Source organism: Chinchilla lanigera, unplaced genomic scaffold (assembly GCF_000276665.1).
Source record: "Chinchilla lanigera isolate Chin_1 unplaced genomic scaffold, ChiLan1.0 scaffold00031, whole genome shotgun sequence".
Taxonomy (NCBI): Eukaryota; Metazoa; Chordata; class Mammalia; order Rodentia; family Chinchillidae; genus Chinchilla; species Chinchilla lanigera.
Genome location: NW_004955432.1, coordinates 10754856 through 10775489, shown reverse-complemented (window position 1 = coordinate 10775489; position 20634 = coordinate 10754856). Strand labels below are relative to the sequence as shown.

General features: G+C 37.2%; 1 protein-coding gene across 1 annotated transcript; it reads left to right on the top strand.

Moving 5' to 3' along the window:
* The first annotated feature begins 745 nt into the window (after positions 1-745).
* Positions 746-12517, top strand: Bet1 (Bet1 golgi vesicular membrane trafficking protein). The gene is made up of 4 exons (XM_005388040.2): positions 746-920; positions 5691-5815; positions 8265-8321; positions 11224-12517. Exons 1-4 carry the CDS (start codon positions 902-904, stop codon positions 11377-11379), a joined length of 357 nt encoding a protein of 118 aa, XP_005388097.1. The 5' UTR covers positions 746-901; the 3' UTR covers positions 11380-12517.
* Positions 12518-20634: the final 8117 nt, after the last annotated feature.

The following is a 20634-nucleotide window of genomic DNA, read 5'->3' as shown; positions in this document are numbered from 1 at the left end:
AGAAGAAACCCTCAGGTTCAACCTGGTGTCACTCTCTTCTCACCCCCCGCCCAGTCTCTAAGTCCCTGACATACTGTACAAGTCAGAATTATCTGTGTGCTTTTTTCAATTTAAAAATGTCCAAGTAGAAGGGCAAGTAGGAATCCTTTAGTCCCTTTAATAGATAAAAGTCTTGCTTTTTGCTAGAAGTGCGACCAGTGCCCAACAAGAACTCCTAGGAGACTGCAGGAGCCTCTACACTTCCTTACCTGCTTTAAGCCTAGCAAGGGTCCCCTAAGGAACTTTTGTCACCCTAGTGAGGGCGATCAGGCTCAGATTGGTTACTTCCTTCCTTCTCTATGATGGGTCTCAAATTACTTGTCTGCAAAATCAGAATCTTGACAAAGTTTTCTCTGTCTATCCCTTATCCGACTCTGAGAGGGAAAGATTGCCCGAATCAGGAGACATTAAGCCAACCATCCTCTAAGTGTGACCTGGGAGAAGCACATCTCCTGGTTCTAAGATAGGGGCCAACATCTGAAAGCAAGGTGGTGGGGGCCATGAGCGGGGCAGAGGGGATCCATGGTCAATAATTTGGTCTGAACTGTGTCCGCCTTCGTCCCTCTTCTGTGAACTTTGCGGGCTGAGGCTATGACATCCGCCACGCCCCCTGCTTGGGCCCATTGTGAGCTGTGGACTACATTTCCCAGAATACCACGCAATGCTTCTCGCAGAGCGCCGGTCGGCGGTTTATGTCGTCATCATCCGGCGCGGTAGTTAGTCTCCACTGTTGTCGTGGCGCTTTGGGACAAGAAGTTGGTGTTCCACGGGGGCGGTGGGACTGAACTCGCGGTGCTGTAACCCCCGACCCTTAACGACCCAGTCTCCTCTCGCCCACCATTTGGCTTACCCCTTTGGCAGGATGAGGCGTGCGGGCCTGGGTAAGAGGAGGGCTGAGTTTCAAGTTTGGGGACCCTAGCACCGGCAGTGCCGAGCACTGGGGCGGGGGCGGAAGGCAGGGCAGTGTCCCGTCGCTGGGGTTCAGGCGGGAGGTCGGAGGGGATCTTTGGTGGCGGGCGAAGTGGAAACACATCATTTGTCCTAGGTCCAGAAGTTTCCTTAAGTTTGATTAAGACTGACGTTTAGACGGTAGGTTAGAGGGAAACTAGGAGTGCGGTGTGTACAGATGCCAACTCGGAGGTCGAGGTGTGTGTGTGTGTGTGTGTGTGTGTGTGTGTGTGTGTGTGACTGACCGTTTGACCTGTGGTTTTGGAAACTAGTTTCCCAGAGCCTAGCTTTAGCTCCTCATTCTTTGCTGATCATTGCTGGATCTTAAGTTTCTTGAGAAGCGAAACTGAGAGTAGGTGTTGCCTGCTAAGCATTAGTAATGATTATTAGACTGGTAGCTGGGACTCGCAAAGGTACATGTACGCGTCATCGTTGTTAAAGGCCCTTGTGTGTAAGGTTGGGGTCAAAGGAGGCTTCACTTAGAGCGTTTCTTATCTAAACCTTGTTCCACTGGTGAAGCAGGAGACTGTAGGAAGGATTAATGACTTAACGTGTTTCTTGATTTTGTGGGTGAGGAAACTGCCGTTTTAAGTAGCAGGGATAAATTAGCCCCAGACGATTATATAGACCTTTATAATAACTCACAGATGCTAGAGTAGCATTTTCTTGTTCTGAAACTATGAAGAGGTGGTTTGAGAAGAGAACTTCTAAATCAAAGCACAGCATACTTGAATAAATACATGAGACATTTGAAAAAAGATACAACATTTACATTGTCAGTCATTGTGACGTGGAAAAAGGAAAAAATGGAGTACTTCAAAAATGTTAGGTATTTAAAGTCAGTAAAAGTTGCCAGTAAATATAGACATACACATTGATGAATACATCATAGGAGGACAACAGGTTTTTTAAAATGTATGAATTATGAAAAATTGGATCATAGAAACAATGTGGACAGGAAAACTGAAGACGATAAACAGTAATTTCGAAGAATTTTAGTTTCACATGCCTAAATAATTTTCTTAACAAGCATTTATTGTATCTTTGAGTAAGTTCTAGCTGTGTAGTCCATTGTCACCCTATTTGTGCTCCACAGACTTCTAGTCTAGCTGAAGAGTAGGAATATATGCAAAGATAAATCATAATACAAGGTGGTAGCTATACATCTACAAGTACCAGGTAAGTTCTACAGAGTGAAAGTCTCAGAGATTTGAGAGATAGATCACTGAGTGTATACTTTGTGGAGACATTGGGATTCTACTAAATCTTGAATGATGGAGAGTGGGAGAAGTAAGTTCCAGATGGGAGGATGACCAAAAAAAAAAAAAAAGTAAGACTGGAATTATGAATGATGTGTTCAAGAGATTATGATGATCAAGTCAGTTTGATTGAAGTAGGAGGCATGAGAAGATCCGGCTGTGGAGCTCTTTGCCTGCCCGGCCATGGAATTTACATTTCATCAGTAAGTCTCTGGTCTGTTTGAAAATTTTTGTGCTGCAGTGTGCCTTGTTAAATTGCAGGAGAGGGAATTGAGAAGGGGTGAGGTCCAGTCCTCAGCGTATATTAGAATTATCTAGGAAGTTTTAAAAGTATTATTGTCTGGATCCCAGCTCAGATCAACTAAATTAGAATTTCTAGGATAGAGCATGTTGCCTTTTGAAAAGTTTCCTGGTGTTGAGGTGTGATTGGATATGTGAGTGTTACTATCATTTACATTGGTGTTAACTTTTTTTTAAGTATCAGTGTGTCTATTGATCTGGAATTTTAAATTTGGAATAACAGTGAATCTGATAGATACTCATGTGCAGAAGCCATCACACTTCACATGTCTCACTTAATGATTTGGTTCGGTTATTGATAGAACTTACCCAAAAGAGGCAGCATTTGTCTAAACCCACAAAGGGTGAGAATGGTCTTCAGTCCTCATTAGCTTTTATACAACTGTTCTTAACAGTAATTCATACAAAAAGTAGTGACAGAGTTTGCAATAGTAACTGTAGCTCTTTATTCTTCTCTATATTGGGGCTGGGTGACAGTTTGAGGGAAGATCATATCTTAGAAATGTGCACTGGAAGATTTCTATCATTGAGAATTTCACTTAAAAAGAATGTTATGGAAGAATTCTAAAGTTAAAATTTAGTACATAGTTCTTTTGCTTCCATGACTGGGAACATTGATGGCCTCAGTTACAGGGTGATGGGGACTATATTCTCAGTGCCACCCACTAGATAAGCTCCATAAAAGTAGCTCCTGGAAGAAGAATGGATCTGATACATGGTGGTTCCTCATGTATTTGTTGAAGAATGATTAACACTCCATGGAACTCTTGGCTGACATTCTCCATAAGAGATTTTCCATCTGTCTTCTAGGGCTTCAACTTGGGTCCCCAGTTCCCCTTGTCCCTTGGTTCTTTTCTGTTCAGCTCTCTAAAAGAAAAGAAATAAACCAAATGATCACTAATTTAGGTGAATTCATTGATGAAATTATCAAGTGATTAAATTCAACCAGTCAATAATTACTTTTCCAGCAAATGTTAATATACTTGGCTTCATAGTCGCATAAAATAAGTAGAATACACTCTTCTTTTCTTAAAGGTTTTGGACCATATTAATGTAGAATTTACACAGAGTACTATTGGGTAATATATTGAGAATTCATTTTATTTTATTTTTTATTTGTACACATTTACAGTACATAATGATTCCATTCATCATAGAGGATGTGTACATGTACAGAACACGTACCTACTCATGTTTTTAATAGCACAATTTATACTAGCTAAAACCTGGAAGCAGACCATGTGCCCATCAACAGAGAATTCATTTCTAAGTGATGATTTTAATTTTTTTTTTTTGTACCAGGAGTCAAACTCAAGATCTTGCACTTGCCAGGCAGGTGCTGTGCTGCTGGGCTATATCCCCGGCCCAATTTTAATTGTTAAGTGAGGAGAAATTAGTATGTCCAGTCCTTGAGTTCTTAACTTTTGAATAATACATTTTGAGGACTTAAGAGATGTATGGTATGTCAGCAGTTGAAGGAAAGTTTGAGTTAAGCACCTCTCTCCTCTGGAATATCCTTGTTCAAGATTTTGTCGTGGGTTTTGTGGTGGTAGACACTGAATAAGTTGGATGGCTGATGCACATAAAGTGCATATTCGGTACAGGGGGAGATAAAACCATGAGACACTGTTTCTGTGCTCAGAGAAGTATATATGAGTCCATTCTCGGCAATTCGAATAACAGTAAACTCAAATTATGTTCTTTAATCAGTTTATTAATATGCATTCACTGAGTGTGCCTTACTGTTTGTGTACGTGTCTATATATTTATGGGGCTATGCAGTGGTGTGTGAACCAAACTTGCTTTCTGCCTTTGTAATATGGTCTAGAGAGCAATAGTAGTGGTATAGTCAGAACTATAAGAGTTCAGGAGATTTACTTCTTAGAGAAAATGAAATTTGTACCGTGCCTTAGAGCTTCCTCTTCACACCTTGAGCATCCTTCAGCCCCCACCACTGACTGCCGCATCCTGTCCTTCCAGCTGTTCCTGTCAGTGCTCCTCCATCTGTTCTTTGGCTTATGGATGCCTCCAATTTTAATATTATTAAAATATATTTAGTGAACTCTTGAATCTGTTTCAAACTCTGTACAGTCTACTGCCCATAATCCATAATTTGTTAAGCATAATTTGTTAAGCCCATAATTTGTTAAGCAGTCTCAACTCCTTGGGGCTCTGTTCTTCAGCTGCCTAACACTCTAAACCTTTAACTGTAGTTCACCCTAACAGTGTGGCTTCTCAGAGGCTAAAGAGACCAGGGAGCCCTTCTGTAGAAAGAACACACATCTGGCAGGGTCAGGGCCACCACAATATATTGCTGTAGCCAGGTTTGTTTTATCCTCCTTTTCTGAGCAGTCCTACCACTTTTCATTAATTTCCTTTTTGTTTATTCCAGGTGATTGCCACTCTTTAGCAGATAGTTCCTTTTCCATGACTGGGAACATTGATGGCCTCAATTACAGGGCGGTGGGGACTGTATTCTCTGCCACCCACTCAAAGATAAGCTCCATAAAAGTAGCTCCCAGAAAGAAGAATGGATCTGATACATGGTGGTTCCTCATGTATTTGTTGAACAATGATTAACACTCCGAGGAACTCTTGGCTGACATTCTCCATAAGAGATTTTTCCATCCATCTCCTAGGGCTGCAGCTGTGTCGCCAATTCCCCTTGCCCCTTGGTTCTTTTCTGTTCAGCTCTCTAAGAGAAAGAGATAGTGGTAACAGACCATGCTTCTGCCCTCGGCTTTTTCTCCCATTAGGTTATCTTTCTCCCTTTCCCTTCACAGCAAAGTGCTTTAGCGGGTAGTTGATGTTACTACTTTTAGATCTTTTATTAAAACCTATGTTTTTACTGAGCCAGGGAATGTATTCTGAAAATCCCTGCATATCAGTGCCTAATTATATGTCTTCTCAGCAATCAGTAAGTGATCAATAAGTGTGTATTGAAGTGAACTGAATAGTCTGTGAGAAGGGGGTCCTGTTCTGTTCTCTGGTTATACATTTTTAAAATTTATTTGGAATATGAATATTATAGATGTACATGGTCTGCAACGCCCTCCACGAGTCTTTTGTGGTTCTTGCTAACTCTTAACCTTTCAAAAATGGCTTGTTTTTGCTGCACAACACTTGCGGCTGTGGTCCTCACAGGTGAAGGAGCCCCGCCCGGCAGCTACGGGAACTACGGCTATGCTAATAGTGGGTACAGCGCCTGTGAAGAAGAAAACGAGAGGCTCACTGAAAGTCTGAGAAGCAAAGTAACTGCTATAAAATCTGTAAGTACGGAGTAGGTCTTACGTACATTGTATTTCTGTATTTATGAGTATATTCTTGTCAGTTACGTGCTTTTTTTGAGATCATAATAAAAAATTCAGCTACTCAAATACTGTGGCTTAGTGAGGTCAAAGTGGTAAGGTCTAAATTTAGACTGTACTTTAAGTAGGTTAGAAAATGTAGGAAAGCAGAAGATAGTTTGGTTTGATGTTTTTCATAAACTCCAGTTGCTGTGTGTATATTACAATCTAAAAAATACTGGGCATTGTTTTCAGTTACATGTCAGACAGAGCTGCCCTTCCATCCCCATGTAGTTGTTCTTTCTCTTCTAATCTCCCAAGGTATAAATAAATTTTAATCTTCCTTTTTTTACCTTTTAAACTCATGTTACCCTCTAAAATCATACATTCTCTCATACTTCTCTCTATCTCTGCTTTTCTATTTCTAATACTACCCCAGGTTTCATAGGTGAGCCATTGGGAGAGGCTCTTAGTTCTGGCCTGAGCTACGTACTGTCATCTTTGTAGAATATTTTTAAAATTGCATCCTGCACTCCCAGAAGTCTTCTGTGTCCTCCATGACTTAATAAACTTCACACTCTATAGCTTGATTGGACAGGTCCTTCAGAGATTGGCCCCGGCTTCTTAGACCTTGTCTTCCACATTTCCAGCCTGTGTGCTTTCCCCAGACAAATGAGAGTGCTCTTTGTGTCCCCTGTGTGCTTGTTGTCCCATCCTCCATGTCCTGCACGGTCCCTTTGCCTCAGTACCCTTTTCCTTATGCTGACTGGAGTCCTGCTTATCCTGGAAGGCCCTAATGGTTGCATACGCTCCTTCCTCAAGCTTACTGATTAATAGCTCCATTCAAAAGTTACTATTTTCCCTATGGCATAAAACTGCTTGTGCCGTTTCTGTAGCATTTATTTCATAGTGATACCCATTGGAATTATTTGTATGTAAAAGAAATCAGAATGTGGGGTTTTGTCTTCCTTTTTTTTCTTTTTATGTTCTGCATAGAACCTAACGTAATTATTGGTGGTATTAGCTAAGTAAATTTGTAATAAAGGAATTACACACCACTGACTTTAATTGTGTATTTGATTGATTCTGTGTTGCAGTACATATGTTATACACTTATAAAGCATTCAGTAGAAGCCCATGTTGCCAAAATTTAATTGGTGCTTCAGTATAGTCTTTGGAAAAGCAAATTGTATTCAGCATGGAAACTGTTGTGTTCTCAAATAGTATTGTTTTGAAGGTCATATTAAATCAAAAGGAGTAGATCTATGAACCTAGTAATAATTGTATGATGTTAATAATTTGGAAAATATAGCATTTGGAAGGATATGAGAATTAAATACATTTTTAAAATATCAAAACTAGTGTTAATCCCTGATACATTGTAGAAGAAAACTGTGATGTCTTAGAAATCTTTTCATTGGCGTTAATGGCATTTGTTGAAAGTAGTTGGTGGTTTAGGCGATCTAGCTTTATTATCTGGTTTAATTTTGAGGGAAACCTCGTGTTTTGATCTACAGCCTTCTAATATGGCTTATTAAATCAGTATTTTATGTTTTCCACACAAATTAAATTGAGAAGAATCATTGCAATGGCTTGCTATGATTTTCAGTAGTTGGTTATATTTATTTAGTTATCCTGGAAGTGAAGATTTTGAAGAATTTATAGTATGAAGTATTAGGTTTTGGTTTATATTGAAGCTGTAATTAGCTACACTTCTCTATCTCATGGGCTCAGGATCTTTGCTGCATTGCTTGCAGATGTAGATAACACTAACTTGTAAAATTTATTTTCAATTTATTATGGAGTAGAAGTATCTTTAAACTTTAATTAATCAGTTTAGACATATATTGAAAGTAATAGCCAGGCATAGTGGTGTACACCTATAACCCCAGCACTTGGGAGGCTGAGGCAGGAGGACTGCTGAGAATTCGAGGCCACCTTGAGCTACAAAGTGAGGTGAAGGCGAGCCTAAACTGTATAGTGGAACCCTGTTTTGAAAAGACCCCCCCCCCAAAAGTAATATATTTCACTAGGAGCATATTAAATACTTATCTGGATTTGAATTAGTCATGTGAGTGCTTCTGTATCTTTTAAGATATAAGGAAGAAATACATAGGTAAGTACTTTACTATGAGTAAAACACAGAACAAGGCCTGCAGACATAAAAGGATCAGGGTGTATAGTAAAACTAAGTCAGAACTGACTGAACAGTGAGATCAGAATGGAGAGAAAATACCTACAGTTAGAAGGAGTAAAAAATTCTAAATTTATTTTACGTTCATTTCAGTAGACAGTTTTGTAGTAGAGTATATTTAATATTTTTAGAATACAGCTTCATTTGAAAAAATGTACATGGTTACATATGATGTTATTTTACCTTGTAACACTCAAATACCTTTCTATGAGTAGTAACGGATCTCTTTCTTTGTAGCTTTCCATTGAAATAGGCCATGAAGTTAAAAATCAGAATAAATTATTAGCTGAAATGGTAAGTAATTATGATTATTTTAAAGTTCTCAAATGTTCTTTTTATTTTTTTTTTGATTATCGTATTCATCATAGTGAATTTGTACCTATATATGCTATGTCTTGGTTCCTTTTTTTTCCTAATCCCTTCCACTGCCTTCAACCCCGCTTCTCCTCCTTATTTACAAAGCTTTGTTTCCATTTTATCCTTATTTTATCTTTTTTATTTCCCTTCCTTTCTCTCTTCCTCATCCTACTTCCCCTTTCTTTTGAATCATTTCTTCCTGTTTCACAATAGCTATTATTTACTTTGGTCCTTATTTACACTTAAGGTTTCTAACACCAGAGAAGTATCTCAAGTTTATCCTTCTTTATGGCGAGTAATACTACATTGTATAAAAAAAAAGAAACCAAAAAACCTTTTTTTATCCATTCCTCAATTGATAGGCATTTGGGTTATTTCCAGGATTAGCGCTTGCAAACTGTGGTGCAGTGAACATGGGTGCACGTATATTGCTGTGGTATGATGTTTTTAATTCCTCTGGGAAGATACCCAGAAGGGGAATAGCTCGGTCAAATGAGACTCTAATCGTAGTTTCTTGAGGACTCTGCACACTGACTTTCACAGTGATTACACCAGTCTACAGTCCTGCCAACAGTGGACAAGGGTTCCTTTTCTCCCACAGCCTCTCTAGCATTTGTTATTGGTTGATTTCTTGATAGCTGTACTTTTTGGAGTGAGACATAACCTCAGCATTGTTTTAATTTTCATCTCTCAAATGACCAGTGATGTTGAACATTTTTCATATATTTATTTGCCATTTGTATTTCTGACTACAAGAAGTGGGTATGCATCTCAGATAAAATGGAAACTATAAAATAACGATAAAATGGAAACAAAGCTTTGTAAATAGGAGGGGAAGTGGGGTTGAAGGGAGTGGAAGGGATTAGGAAAAAAAGGAATCAAGATATAGCATATATAGGTACAAATTCACTGTGATGAATACGATCTCAGATGCCCATTTTTGGATTTGGGTCTTTGAAATTGGAGTCTGAAATTTTTCAGTTCTTTCCCTTATTCCCTTGTCTGAGGGACTAACAGTTTTTTTTTGCTAAAATTTTTTCCCACTCTGTGGCTTGTCTTTTCACTCTATTGATAATTTCTTTTGTAATACAAAAACTTTTTTATCCTATTAAAAAGCTTTTATATTACAAAAGAAATTACCAATAAAGTATTATTTCCCATATGATTGAGGTTTAGCTAATGAAATCTTTGCCTACACCTGTGTCCGTAAGAGCTCTACCTATTCTCTCCTCTAGGAGACTCAGCATTCCTGTTTTAATGTTTAGGTCTTTGATCCATTTCAATTTTAGTTTGGTGCATGAGGAGATACATGGTCTAGTTTTAGTCTTCGGCATGTGGTAAGCCTTTTCCCAGCACCATTTGTTAAAGAGGCTATCTTTCTTCCAGTGAAGGTGTTTGGCCCGTTTGTCAGTGAGAAGGTGGCTGAGTGTGTTTGGAGTTGTACCTGGATCTTCTAATCTGTTCCACTGATCCTAAATTCTAGGCAAGGGGGGCGCATCACAATCCCTGATTTGAAACTATATTACAAAGCTACTGTAGCATGGTATTAGCAAAAAAAAAGTAATTATGTTTTAACTTTTAAGATGTTTGATCTAATAATATAACCTGTTAATGAGGGATAAATAAAATTTTAACTTTTATGCCTTTTGAAATAGAGCTAGAAATTATAAATCCTGGATTCCCATCCACGTGTCTCTAATCAGCTTGTCATAGCCATAAGATTTATTTTTTGCATTTTTCATCTTGCTTAGCAGAACCCTTATAAAGCTCAGTAGTAGCCTGCGTGCCCTGTATCTGTAAATAAGCTAAGCCACATAGTAACTTTTTTGTTAGAGCCTTTGCCGATGTTTATTTGGATGTCAAACTTTTCTTCGGGACCTTCCCCTTTACTCCATGCGCTTTTAAAATTGTGCTATTCCAAAGTCAGTATGGAGCTGAAATTGGTGTTCTGACTACGCTTCTTACTAGAGTCACCGAGAGAACTCCTTGAAAATGCACACACCTGTTTTCCACTCTTAGTACTGTTAATTCAGAGTTTCAAGCGAGGGCTCGCGGCATAGGTTTTGCAGAAAGCTCTCTGGGTGGTTCCGATGGATAATCCTGGGGAAGAAGTATCCTGGGGAAGAACTCCAAGTCCAAAGTACACAAGCTAAGCTGAGACTGAGCTATGCAAATCTAGTATTAAGCTGAGGTCCTTTGTCTCAGGATGTTGAGATTTCTGTGAAGGTGTAATATTTCTAATCTATACCTGGTCTTTTCCTCTTAAGGACTTCTCAAACTGTGCCTTAACATGGTGGTTTTTCTTCGTATTTGTAGCCCTTACCTCATTGACCACGTCCACGTGACACTCTTAGCTGTTAGTGGACTCACTGTACTTCACACAGCTATCTAAACAAACGTGTCTCAAGAGTAGAGGGCCATTTAACTGCTAAGTGCATTAAATTCCTTTACTGGTAGCAATCAATTACTCGACCTTGGAAAGCAGTGTCACAGCCAGAGGTAGGGGAAAACTTGTGGGCTATTGTACAAAGCACTGGCCTTTCTTGTGAATATTTTTTCATCCATAGAATTGAAATAATACCTACATACTTTGAGTGTTTGAATGTCTCTGTGATTGAAGTAAATGTTTAAATTGAATAATGAAAGAGCTTTTTATTTGCTGAAAGACCTGCTTTATTTTGCATGGAGTAGTCAGGCTGATTACTAAGGGTATAAATAGGCTCCTGAATTGATGAAACACAAAACTGTCATTTAAAATGCGCCCTAATAGCAGTATATTCAGTTACTTGAATGTACATATGTAGAGCGGAAATATGGTATTTTCCTTTCTCTCTTACAGGACTCGCAATTTGATTCTACAACTGGATTTCTAGGTAAAACTATGGGAAAACTGAAGATTTTATCCAAAGGGAGCCAAACAAAGCTTCTGTGCTATATGATGCTGTTTTCATTGTTTGTCTTTTTTGTCATTTACTGGATCATTAAACTGAGGTGATGCATTTAGGTGTGCATTTGAAATTTGTGCCAACTGATAGCTTGGTATCATTTTGATAAAAATCAGCCTCAAGACATTACTAATTTTCAAATTCTGTGGGCTTTTCCATTGAAAATTACAAAATTTTCCCTGTTTATAGATCACATTAGATGATACAGTGCTCCTTGAGTACCATTTCTTATTAACTCATCTACACCCCTATTTTCAGGGGTTTTGAGATCACCCAGAGTCAGTGTGGCTTAACCACTGTTTTTTCCATTGTTTGCTGTCGCATGAAATAGCAGTCTATTGCTACCATAACTAGAGGTTAAGGTTCCATTTAAGGAAATCAGTGGGAGAGGACCCGAATGCCCGCAGAGCCTGAATCGGAGCTCTTGAGGTAGTGAGCCCGCCCGTGATGGAATGGTGACTGTTTTCCTTGGCTTTCATCAGCTGTGATGGTCCGTCCCAGCGGTGGTGAACCTGTGGCACGCGTGCCATATCGTCGTCGTGTGTACCACTGCACGCTCTAAAAGGTTCACCTTCCCTGGTCTGTGCTTCCGTCCTCTTTTATTTGATTAAAACTGGAGTCCAATTTCTTTTTACCTGCAGTCTTCTTAATGATGTTTGATTATACGGTTCCTCTTCACTCTTCCTCCAAGGCCTCCTTTAATAAAGCTTTTTATTCTGGCATATTTCTAATAGGGCCCAATATACATGTGTGTGTCAGTGTAGTTATTTTAAAAGTTTCATTGACTTGACTTATAATATTTTATGATTTTAACTGTTTAGGTAGGACATTTTATTACCATTTGTGACCGAATAATATGAAGTTAAGTAATTGCTAAGCTCTGAGAGGAAATAAAGTGTTGAAGCATAATTAATTGTCCCTTTTATTATATGCTGTAAATAGTGAAAATACTCAGGCACAGAACTTGGAGTTAAAAGGATTGTTGCTTTCATGCAGTGTATATGTTTCTAGGAAGAAAAACACGAAGGTGAATTGTTGAGTAAAAATGAATTGCTAAAATACTGTAAAATATTCAATGAAATACTATAATTGTAAAATACGATAAAATATTGTAAAATATTGTATTGCTACTATTTTAGAATTTACCTATGTATAGGTTCCAGTTAATAAATTTTTTATTGAAATACATTAGTTGACTTTGTTGCTTTTTTGTTTACATCTCTTACATTGTTGAAGTAGAGTCAGACAGATGGTCCAGAAACATCAGATCCTGAACAGAATCAAGGATGAGATTTGTGTTATGTCAGCTTGCTTCAGACAAATAAGGAAATCATGGCTACAGTTTCCAAAATCTGTGTAATTCTTCATATTTTTTTCAAATCTGACCATTTATGGTTTCACTCAGTTTCTCAGGTTTTTGTTCACCCCTGATGACATTTCAGGCGGAGTCCTGTTTTTCTGGCTGCATTTGCCTACATTTGGGTGTCTATTTCTTAGGTAAACCCATTCGATCTAAGCAAGGTTAAGGGATGAAACAGACATGGCAGAGGTGTGAGGCAGAGGTGGGGTTTGAATTTGATGACCTGTGTTCAGATCTTCAGCCTTTCCCTCGCTCAGTGCTGCTGGCATTGCATCACCTACTTCATGAGACTGTTGAGAGGAGTAGGAAACATAATGTAAAAAGGTAGAAAAGGTACTAAAAATTAAAATAATCACCCTTGGAACTGCAGAAGCTCAAAGTCTAAGGAAAACCAGAACCTGCCTGACGCGATAGTCAATAAATGCAAATAATGTCCACACTTGATAAATGTTAGTTCTCACTATCACTGGCAGAATTAAATGTCAGGAAAGGGTGTTATTTTTAGGTGAATGCAATAGGGTGGTTTCTGGCTTGGAGGTAATGGTATAAACCTTCAAGTGAGTATTTCTGTCAGGCAGTCAAACATGCCTCAGTGGTTCAGGATGTTTTCATTTTGTTCTCAGTTATATGACAGCAGAGCTCAGAAAGATTCAAGTCATTGACAGTAATTTTAAGTTACAAAACATAGGAAGAAACATAAGACCAAAGAAAGTGATTTGAAGATGAAAGTGTAAAATCATCACCAATGGAACCGGAGAAGCTCAACGTTTTAGGAAAACCAGTAATGGCAAAAGAAGGGGAAATTTTTAGTATTAAAATTTGGCTATTGCATGAGAATATAAGGGATTAAAAGTCTATTTAAATACAGTTGGGTATTATCACTGAGGAGGTAGAGATTGCCACCGAAAGGGCTGGGGATGATGTTAAGAGTTCTCATCACTGCATGATTCAACATTTCTTATTTTGATCTCTTTTATAAGAATGGGCCAAAACCTGGCATTCGTGTCACTCGACGTCACTGTGCTGAGCTGCTGGTGGTCAGGGAGCTACTCTGGAAGCAGTGGTCTTTCTCCGAGGCTCCACCCAGCACCCCTTTTTCCTTCTGTTTGGGAAACCTTTGGAGAAAGTATTCCCACAGATAAAATTTGGAGGAAATATCAAATATGGAAGAATTGTAATCTTGTGTAGTCACAAGTGTGTCACTAATGCCATAAAGTACTCTACCGCTATAAGTTTTGGAGTTGTAATCATTGTGTAGGCAGTATTCACATTATAATCTTTATTCAAAAACATAAGACTTGCAGATGTTTGGATGATGGGTGGGACACTGTTCTGTATTTTAAATGGTGCAACAAATTCCAAAAGCATTTACAAAAATCCTACCTGTCCAAACTCCCTGGAACATGCATGCCAAATACGTTTGCAAATAATTGAATAACTTACACCTTTGTATATCAAGCATGGGACTCTACAGTGAGGAAAATAATTATATATATCTCTGATAGGGTTCAAATTAGCGTGGAAATTAATACTTGGATTTTACTGGACTGAGGAGAGATGTTGAATCTATGACAAATAGGCAGTACTTTAAGCATCAGAATTTTGGAGCAGAGCATCCTAGCACCTGCATCCTTAAGAAAAACCTTTTTCTACAAAATAAATCAGCTTTCCTAATTTTTTCAATGCTTTTACATTTCAAGCTATGTAGAATTTATTTCTCTGAGGAGGAATTGAAAAAGTACTTGCTAATTTAGGCTCATTCAGTCAGGAAATGAGGTTATCCGGCTGTATGGATGAGTAAGTAAAAACCTGCTGCAAGCAGGGTAGCACTGAAAACTGAATTCCCATTGTGCATAAATTCCGGCTCTCCCACGCCTACTAGGTCTACGGGCAGATGACCTCTCCATCTCAGTCTGCTTGTAAGACAGGAATCAAAATTTTATAATGCTAGTAGTAGTAATACACTTGTAAGCTTAGTGTGATAATGAAATAGTGCTTGAAAGAACTTAGCAGTGGGGCTGGGGATATAGCTCAGCAGCATAAGCATCTGCCTGGCAAGTGCAAGGACCTGAGTTCGATTCCCGGGACAACAATAAAAAAAAGAAAAAAGAAGAAGAACTTAGCACCGGTACTCAAAGATGTTGTTCCTTTATTTTGAAGTACCTTGGAATTCCATCCTTATCTCAGCCCACATACAGCAGATGAACGTTTAGCTGCTTTCTCCCCGCACTGCTCAGCCAGGAATAAAGGCAGCTGTTAATTTTTCTAGAAAAAGGTTATTTTCTGAAATTTAGTCCACTTAGATTTCTTTATATTCTTATCAATCTGATGGAGCTCTAAAAACCTGTGATTTTTTTTTAAGCTTCTCTAGCTGGTTTGGGTTATTAGAGAGAGAACAGAGGAACTTTCAACTTCCTGGAGGTAAAAGTTTGAAATAAGAGAAATTTCTCTGCCTGTGATGGTATTGCTTATCTATTTGTATATGATAGAATGGATTTTTTAAAAATATATTTGTTTCAGCCGTTTTTTTATCCTTGCACCAGTGCCATACTTTACCATATCCTTGTACCAGTACCACTACCATATTTTTAATTAGTGGGCCTTTATGGTGTTTCAATAGCTAAGATATTCTTACCTATTTGTTTTGACTGATCAACATACCTTGATAATAGTTTAATAAATCATAGTGACTTTTTATTAGAATCACATTAATCTATAATATGCTCTGGAAAAAATACAACTGTCTCAGATATTTCTATTACTGGAATGGTCAATTTTTACACCTAGCAAATTTCTCATTTTCTTTCATTACATATGCATAGGTAATGGTAAACCATGGGTAGCGGTAAACCAGTGGGGTATAGGAAAGAGCCCTGATCTATAGTAACTTTATTTCTGTGGTATAGTTCATCTCACCACAGTTGATTGCGAGTTCCAGCATGATATTACTGAGCACAGGACTGTGAAAGCCCATGCACGATTGCCTCCTGTGACCTGGTGCAAACTTCTTCCTGTAGGGCTGGGGATTTAGCTCAGCGGCAGAAGCGCCTGCCTGGCAAGCGCAAGGTCGTGAGTTCGGTTCCTGGTACCGGAGAAAAACCAAAAAAAAAAAAAAAAAAAAAAAAACTACTTCCTGTACACCTTTGTCATATTGATGATCAATATTCTTTTAAATGACGTAGAAGATATTTGTTTCCTTGGTGAGAAGCTATCCACCAAACTGTAATAGGACACATTCAAGAGATACAAAGTTAAACTGATAAATTAACTTGCAAATAATGTTTTACAAAGTAAAGGGATACTTAAAAGATCATTTGTACCTTCCTATTTGAGCAGTTTCTTTCCCTTTCACAATATTGATTGTACACTTCAGATTTTATTTACTCTTTCAGGATCTTATAGTAGGGAGGAAATCCCATGTTTACCTATGTGAGTCTCTAGTTGCATCCATTTACCTAACTGGGATGAAGGCGGGGAGAGGAAAAAGAAAGAAGGAAGAGAAAAAACTAGGAATATGTATACACGGTATAGCCAAGATAATTGTACTACTAATATCTGTTGGTTTATTGAAAGGAACAGTTAATGTGTAATTGTGTGATCAATCTTGCATGCCTGTATCTGGTTATTTGTGCAACCATTTTGAAGATAACATTATGTAATATAACAAACATTGTTAGTATCCTATCACCTTGTTTTGAAATTCTGTGTCATTTTGATTGTTTTCTATGCTGTTTTGTTTATGTATTTGTTTTTGTTATTTTGTTTTTTTCCTTTTCTCTGTAAAATGAAAACCAAAATTTATATGGATATACAAGGATAGCTAGGGTAGGTGTATTGCTGATGTCTATGGTTTATTGAAAGGAACAGTTAATGCTTAAAATTTTCTTTTTTCTAGACCAATTTTGCATGCTTGTATCTGGTAATCAGAATGACTGATCTGAAGACAACAATATGCAGTATAAGAACCACAGTTGAACTCCTACCATCTTGTATGGTGAAGCTGTGTATCATTTCCAATTTTTTTAATTGCTTGTTATTGTCTTCAATTGTTTGATCAATCTTACATTCTTACATCTTATGGACTGAGCAACTTACATCTGGTGGACTGAGCAATTTCGATGAGGATAGCAGTATATAATGTAATGTAGCAACCATTGTTAATTCCTATCATTTTGTTTTGAGGTCATGTATTGTTTTTGTTTTTGTCTTCATTGTTTTTTGTTAGTTTTTTTCTCTTTAAAATAAAAAAATCTTTATAAAAGATCATTTGTACATCTCACAGTATTTTCTCAATTTGTATGGGAAAATTCTTGCTACATTTATTGACCTTCCATCTCCATGTAGTTCAAATACTAGATAAGAATAATATAGGAAAAAGATAAAAGAGTCATTTGTGTTTAGTTTTCTTCATGTGATTTCCTCCAGTTCAATGGTCAAGCAGATACGCAGGATCATTCTGTGAATTTCACATGGCTTTGTCTCTTTGTGTATGTCCTGGCTTTCATAGTTTGTCTTAATCCAGAGTTCAACTCGGAAAAGCCCGTTTTTCACAAGCCTTTAGAACTACCACAAAAATTGAGTTTTTCCAAGTTCCGAGTCCAAGTCTTAATCTTTCTTTAATCTTCAAAACTAACAGAAAGTTAGCACTACGCATAAAGTGTTTTTATACAAATTGCATGTATATTAAATATGACTCTAAAATAAGCTTAGTTAATAATTTATAACAAGTAGCTAAAAGATAATGTAAAATAAACCATGTTGTCAATTGTAAATGCAAGTATTCTGCAAAGTCTTTGTGTCACTTAAAAGTCAAAATTTATTGTCTTACTAATTAAGCCCACTTTGCAGACTTTAAGAATCCGTATTATATTTGGAAAAGTTCCTATTGTACTTTCTCAAATGTCTATGATCATAGTGTGAATCTGACTTTATTAGCATTATGGATTCCTTGATGTCTACAGTGAAGTTGGGAATGAGTGTAAAAAAAGCATTTAAAACATCTATATGAAGCAGATGTTGCTATGTGATAAAAACTGCTCAGTTCACATTTTAGAAGACTATAATTATTCATTTCTTCTCAGTTATATCTAATGAATGAATAAATAGTTCCAGAAACTTGTAAGTTATTGTGATTTCTGCGTTATTGAATAATCTATTTGCTTGAAAGTACATAAATTCTCTTACTTTCGAGGAAACTGGAGCATGAGAGTGAGACAACTTGTGTTCCAGAGATGTTAATGATGGCTGGGGAGATAGCTCAGAGGTGCAAGTGCTTGCCTGGAAAGCGCAAGCTCCTGAGTTTGATCCCCAGTACCAAAAAATCCCCAAAACAAACAAACAAACAAAAAAACCCAGAAAAGTTAATGAGATAATATGCTTTATCTGCTTATAGATAAATTTTATGTTTACTGTCTTTAAAATTCTTTTAACATTTTAATTTCATGTTAATAAACTTACATTTAAATAATTTTAAAACTTTAAAGGCAAATCATTCATTTGGTTCATATACACACAAAACAATTCCAAGGAATACAAGTGTATTATGATAATAGCTGTTAAAGAAATCCATATTAGTAGGTTAAAATTCTTTAAATAATTAATGAATTATTTCTACGTTACCGCTTGAAAGACAAGTTCTGAATGATGTGTGCTAGACAGCTCTATTAAAGTCTATACTGTGTTTATTTCTTATGACTACAAATTTTGCATATAATTATAATAATTTCAGAAATACCTTTTAGAATTCATACAGCTTTCTAAAAGAGACCAATAGGGGTATAGAAAACATCACCCTTGTTGATTACACAACGTTTTGTCTTCAAAATTGTCACAGAATGGTCTCTGTTCTGCAGGCTGTGGGAACTGAGCACTTAGGACATGGTACATTGATGATTCTAGCAGAAAACGAAAAGGCACAAAAATTTGTATGTACAAGTCATGAAGGGTACCGGAGGTGCCAGTGTTTGTATTGTGAACTTCATCACAAGTGAGAGAGAACAACTGGTAAGATTTAGTTCTGCTGATCTTTTACAATAGTGTATCGGACCTATCTTTGGGCGTGACCAGCAAATTTTAATTTATTTTTAAAAATATGTAAACTACAAACCTATGTCATAAAACATCTTTTAACATTTTAACTCAGGACTACTATGATTTTAATATGCTTATCTGTGACTTCATATATCTTGAAATTATTCACCAGAAAATTTTCATCTAATAAGTTTTAATATAAGTGCAACGTGTGTGTGAGAAAATGAAAACGAAGAAAATGGAGGCTAACATACAGACAGAATATTAGATTGCAGTCACATTTATATAGTCTTTGATATAAATTATACTCATTTCTGGGGCACAGTAGGTATTTGAAGGGCAGGCATACTGTGTAAAAATATATGCTAGGTGGTTTGTTTTTTAATGAAATGTACAACTGTGTCATTCAAAATAGAGTCTTTCAGCCGGCATAGTGGTGCAAGCCTGTAATCCCAGCACTCGGGAGGCTGAGGCAGGAGGATTGTTGTGAGTTTGAGACCAGCCTAGGCTACAAAGTGAGTTGAAGGCCAGCCTGAACTGCAGAGCGAGACCCTGTCTCAAAAAGACTGCATCAATCAATCAATCAATCAATCAATAAGACTAAAAAAATAGAATCTTTTGTTTCAGGAATTTAATTAGTTTCCAATTAATTTCTACTGGTAGTAAGCTATGCCAGGTAAACTAAAAATGGGTTATTTTTCATATAAGCAGGAACATTTAGATCTGACTGCTAAATGTTTGTTTAATTACTTACCCAGAGCTATTATAAACATACTGTATATGCCTCTCAGAATCACAAACTCTAATATTTAAAACCCATTTCTCCTTTGTCGATGGGGAATTTTTTTATAGCTGTTACCTTTTCAAAAAGTATCTCTGACAGTGTATGACCTCATATCCCACATACACAATTTCATAAATTTGAGGGAGTGTGAATTACTAATAAAAGTGAAAATAATTTATAGAAAAGAAAATTTTGACCATCAAAAGTAAAATATTCCTCTTTAGTTCAGAAAAAAAATAAGTTGGTGTGAACTAACAAAAGGACCTAATGTTATGCAGTTTCTCCACCAAGCATTGATGCAATAGTAGATCCCAGCAAGTGTCTGGAAAATAAATTAATGTTGGTTTTTATCTTTCCTACTAGAAGGCATATCTTTTTATTATCTCTCACTAGATTTCCGTTGCTGAGACTATTGAAGACACTTAATTAAAAATTATGACTTCATTAATAGCATAAGAGTTCATTTACTACCTGGAGGAACAACATTGTAGTCATTAAGTTAGTCAGAAACCACAATTTTTTTTTTGCTAATTTAAAGTTCTTACAGTTTTTCCTTTCATAAAGCTGATGAGATATGGGTAAACATTGAATTCCCTGTGTGAAGGGTAAAAAATAGACACAGTTTAAGCACAAGTGCCAGAATAATTGAGAAAAGCTGTTTAGTAGTTCTCTGTATCCATTAAAATTCACATTGCAAGACATAAAGTATTGATCAGTATCTCTGACCTAAGCCTCAAGTTGATTAGGCAGGTAGGACATTCCAGTCCAGAAAGACTAGATTCAAACCAAAACACTTTTATTCCCATTTCTTTTTCTAAGGAACCAGATTTAACTCCTGCTTATTGTAAGAAGTCTTCATCTCACTCAAAAGCCATCAGCAAAATGGGATGCACTTAGCCCATAACATATATGGTGAGTTTTCAGCAAAGAATTCTACTGGCACATAGATTAAGACGGTAGCTAGGTAAGAGGATGGGCCATATTGCTGCCTTTGGACGTTAGGCATAGCTAAGCAGCCTGGAGCGTCCATGGCTGGTCCACATTTTGCTGCCACTGGTGATACACAGTATTGCTCTTCACATTCATTGTCTTGGTATCTGCCGAGAAAAACAATCAGAGGAAATAGAAATT